This window comes from Penaeus chinensis, chromosome 29 (genome assembly GCF_019202785.1).
Source record: "Penaeus chinensis breed Huanghai No. 1 chromosome 29, ASM1920278v2, whole genome shotgun sequence".
NCBI classification, from domain to species: Eukaryota; Metazoa; Arthropoda; class Malacostraca; order Decapoda; family Penaeidae; genus Penaeus; species Penaeus chinensis.
This window is the reverse complement of record NC_061847.1, coordinates 7523110-7528702: the sequence shown is the minus strand read 5'-3', so window position 1 is coordinate 7528702 and position 5593 is coordinate 7523110. Positions and strand designations below refer to the sequence as shown.

At 22.7% G+C, this 5593-nt stretch overlaps 1 protein-coding gene across 1 annotated transcript in view; it reads right to left on the bottom strand.

Annotated features, from left to right (window-relative positions):
- Nucleotides 1-549: 549 nt before the first annotated feature.
- LOC125040319 (glycine, alanine and asparagine-rich protein-like) overlaps nt 550-5593 on the bottom strand; it is a 40352-nt gene continuing 35308 nt past the window's right edge. The window contains exon 20 of the mRNA XM_047634873.1: nt 550-632. Coding sequence (XP_047490829.1) covers nt 550-632 — 83 coding nt within the window. The remainder of the gene's footprint in view (nt 633-5593) is intronic.

Genomic DNA, 5593 nt, shown 5'->3' with positions numbered 1-5593 from the left:
ACCTAAATCATTATCAGCACATTACACTCACAACACAAACACAAGCATAGCACATACTCATCTCAAGCACACACACCACACTCAAGCACATAAATACGCGTGTAAACTCACACCACACACACATACACACACTCAGATACACATACACAAACATGCACCACACACATACACGCGTGCACGCAAACCAACAACATAAACACTGAGAGCCTTTTTCGCTATATTGTGTTTTCGTTTATGTACTGAAAAAGCTTGAATAGCGAAAAAGGCTTTCGGCATATCGTGTGTTCTCTTGTGTCTTCTATCGTAACTTTTTACTTGCACTTTGTTTCAAATGAATCTTTACAGGCATACACGCACCCACAGGCCGCAGAAGGAACACAGATAGGGGTGGAGTTCCTTTGAGAGAAAGTGTTTTCGTTACCATTGAAATGACAGAGAATATTACTACGAGCTTTTAAATCGAATGGTGAGTTGAATTTTTTTGTACAGGTGTCCTTCAGATATATACTAAAGGTATACAGCCAGTATACTATAGAAGATATTTTCTTCTCAGAGTTCATTGGTATTGTGGCTGTCGATCATGATATATGGGGTCATGTAGTTTCGCTTATGTTGCTTGATGTGAAGAGGTACTACAAAAAGGGGTCAGTACATGCAAAATGTTTATTCTGTTTGGGTGTTAGATAATCGTTTTCTAATAGTTTATATACTAGTTTATATATATATGTATATATATATATATTTATATATATATATCTAATTACATATGGATTGTATATATCTATATACTCCTATCTATATAGTTAATATATATATTTATATACTATATATATAGATATATATATAGATTATATATATATTTATATGTTTTATATATAGACATACATATATCACACACATATTGTGTGAGTGGTGTATATACATATATATATTATATATAATATATATATATTTATATTATATATATATTTATATCAAATTTTTATTGTATATATATATTTTGAGTTAGATTAGATTGCGCATATATATATCTTCTCTCTTTTATATATACACATATATATTATATATATATATTATCTATATAATATTAATATATATTCAATATATATATATATAATATATATTATATATTTATATATAGATATATATGTATATACATACATTTATATCATATTATCTATCTATCTATCTATATATATATATATATTATTTATATATTTATATATATTTTTGTATATATATGTATTTATGCATCACATACACACATAACACCAAAACACACACTCACACACACAACGCACGCACACATTACATTACTGCACAAACACACACACACTTACACATATATTTTATATATTTATATATATATATATAGAGATATATAATATATGTATTATTAACATCCCATATATATATAATTATATTTATATTAATAGATATATATATATATTATTTTTATATGTGTGTGTGTGTGTGTTGTGTGTGTGTGTGTGTTTTGGTGTGTATGTGTGTATGTGGGCATATAGTAATTTTATTTGACTTATTTATATATATATATAGATATATATATATATAATTTTATATTTTTATACACACTTTATTTATATATTTTTTTATGTGTGTGTGTGTGTATGTGAGGTGTGTGTGGTGTGTGTGTGTATGTGTGTGTGTGTGTGTGTGTGTGGGTGTTTGGGTATTTATATATATAATTTATAATATATTATATAGTATATTATTTATATATATTTATCTTTTTTACACATATATCTAAATGATATTTATAATATTAATTTTAATTTATATTTATTTACATAATTTATATATTCTTATTAGATATTTATATGCTTTATATGATTTATATTATTTTTATTTATATATATATAGTTATATAATATATTTTATTATTTATTATATATATTTATACTTGCATATATATATATTATATATTTATATTATATTAGTATATGAATAAATACATATATATATATATATTTATAGATATATATATATATTTATATAATATATATGTTGATATATATATATATATATTATATTGTATATATATGTGGGTGTGTATGTGTGTTGTGTGTGTGTGTGTGTGTGTGTGTGTGTATGTGCGCATTTAATATCATAATTTGTATATAGATATATATATTATATATATATATATATTTATATTATAAGTATATATATATATACATATATATGGATACATTATATGTGTGTTTGTGTATATTTTATATATTATATAATATATATATATATACCAACAATTTATATGTATAATTATATTGTGTATATAAATATTTTTCTATAGATATATCATATTTTATATATATATATGTATGTTTTTGTTTACATATATAAATATATATGTATAATATATATGTGTGTATGTATGTATGTTTTTATTATTTATTATATAATATTATATATATATATATATATACACACATTTTATGTATACATATATATGTATGTATGTATATATATAATATTATATATATTTATATATATATATATATGATATATATGTATTTTAATATATTGTAGTGTATATATTTTATATATATAGATAATATATATATATATATATATATAATATATATATATTTATATATATATATATATATATATATTTATATGTATTGCATGTATATATGTATATATATATATATATAGATATATTTTATATTTATTATATATATATATATTTAGTATTTATATATATATTTCTAGTCTATTTATATAGTATATACTATATATGTGTGTGTGAGTGTGTGTGTGTGTGTGTGTATCGTGTGCATGAGTGTGTGGTGTGTGTGTGTTTTGGTGTGTATATGTGTGTGGGTGTGATATATTTAAATTATATAATACATATATATATATATATATTTAGAATATATTATATTATATATATATATATTTTATTATATATACTATATTTATATTATTATTTTTTTATATATTTATATATAGTATAATAATTATAATTGTAATCATTGATATACAAATAATGATTAATGTGATTATGATATAACAAAAACTAAATTTTGACAGTAGATAATAATAATTTATTAATATAATAATAATAAATAACTAATAGTTATTATTGTTTTATTACTGTTCTTATTGTTATTACTATTATTATTATTATGCTTTTATATTCTTTTATTATTATTAATAATATTTGTATTATTGTCATTACTATTAGTATTATTATCATATCATTACTTTTATTATTATCACTGAAATATCATTAGATAATAAAAGTAACATAATAGACTCACTGTTATTGGACATTTGACAGTAACAATAATTGATAATTCTAAATGAAAAATAGATAAATGACTATACTAATGTTGATAAAAATTGATAAGTACTATTTATTATCATCACTATCAAGATCATGAATATTTTATCCAAATTTATTATAATGATAATGGTAATGATAACGATAATACTTATGATTATTAATAATTAATAACCATATAATAATAATTAATAATAATAGCGGAGAAATGTGCTATTGTAACAGTAGCAACACAACAGATAAAGTAATAAATGAAACAAAAAAATCTTAATAGGTATTAAAACGAACTAAAAAAGTGCGATATCGAAGATATGGCAATTTCTTAGACGGTTATCAGTTGTACTTAAAGTTGCTGCTTCTCTTTATATATTAATATATTTTATATATATATATCTATATATAATATATTTATATAAACACACATATGTGGGAGTGTGTGTGTGTGTGTGATTAGTACACTGGTTCTTGCATGCAGGTACTGTTCATGCTGCAGGTATATCCTTTGCATTAAACGAGAAGAAAAAGAAAACACTGGAAGAGGAGGAGGGGGAAGAATAAAAGAAAGGTAGGGTGGATTAGTCCTCTTGTCTTTAAATAATATAAGGGCCAGGTGCGATTTTATCTCCGCAACTTCCTTTTAAGTAAATGTGAACCAACCTTTGCAGAATTGTAGATTCGTAATCATTATTATGTGACTTCTATAGCTTTACATGTAAAGAAGATGTTTGTTTTACTAAGACATCAACATAATCTTGTAGATTTTTACAGTAAATATCAATTTAACACTTTAATTCTGTATCTACTGCACTTCTTAGTGATACGTAACTACTTATAATTTTCAATATTTCATATATCAGCATAAGCGCGATGAATATGTCTCTCTTTCGTCCTTGAGGCACATCATTGTAGAATACCTCGATCTTGCCCTTTTTTCGCTCCTTAACTTGTGTTGGGATTTCACAGACCACAAGTTACCTGATGTAGTGATATAACTAGGAAACACACAGACACTCACATCACACACACACACACACCACACACACACACACACACACACACACCACACACAAACACACACACACACACAAACACACAATCACATGTTGTGTTGTGTGTGATGTGTTTGTGTGTAAGTGTGGTGTTTGTGTGTTTGTGTGTGTGTGTGTGTGTGATATGTGTTGTTGAATGTGTATGTGTGTTTTTTTCTTTCTTTCTTTTTTTGTCGTGTCTGCGTGTGTGTGTGTTTGTATATTTATATATATAATAATATATTTATACCATATAATTACATGTATGTTTCATTATATATATATATTTATATAATATATATTAGTATATTATATACTATGCACACACACGCACACACATATGTGATATAAAGTATGTGATATAAAGTATGTCTGTATGTCCTATATAGTGTATGTATTGAATGCATATATGTATGATAAAAAAGGATAGATATTGTTTGTATCATCCTTATTAGTATTATTATCATCATTATCATTATTATTGTTATTATTACTGTTATTGTCAGCACTATCTCACTGTTGCTCTTATTGTTTTTGTTAATACTATTATCATTATTATCACTATAATCACTACTACTATTATTATCATCATTAGTTGTAGTAGTACTTTCATCACCAGTCTTATCTTTATTTTTACTATTATGATTCGTATCATTATCATTTTGAATGTTATTAACAGTAATGCTAAAATCATCATTACATCATTATCATTTACATAATTGTTATTATTATTGTCATTATTGTTATCTTGACTATTATTATTGTCATTATTGTTATCTTGACTATTATTATTTGTATTATTATCATTACTATTATTATTATTGTTATTGTTATTGTTATTATTATTGTTATTATTATTGTTATTATTATCATTACAATTATTATTATTGTTATTATTATCATTACTATTGATTATTATTATTATTATCATTATCATCATTGTTATCATTATTGTTTTTTTTATTATTATTATTAAAATGTTACTAGTAATGTTACTAATAATGTTAGTAACATTGTTACTTATTAGTATCATCCTTAGTATCATTATCGTTATTTTTGTTATTATTGTTACCATTCTAATTATTATTATCATTATTGCCATTACTCTTATTGCCATTACTATTATTATCATTATTGCCATTATTTTTATTATCATTACCATTATCTTATTATCATTATCAACATCATCATCATCACCATTATCATCATCATCATCACCATCATCATTACTATTATCATTATTGTTACCATT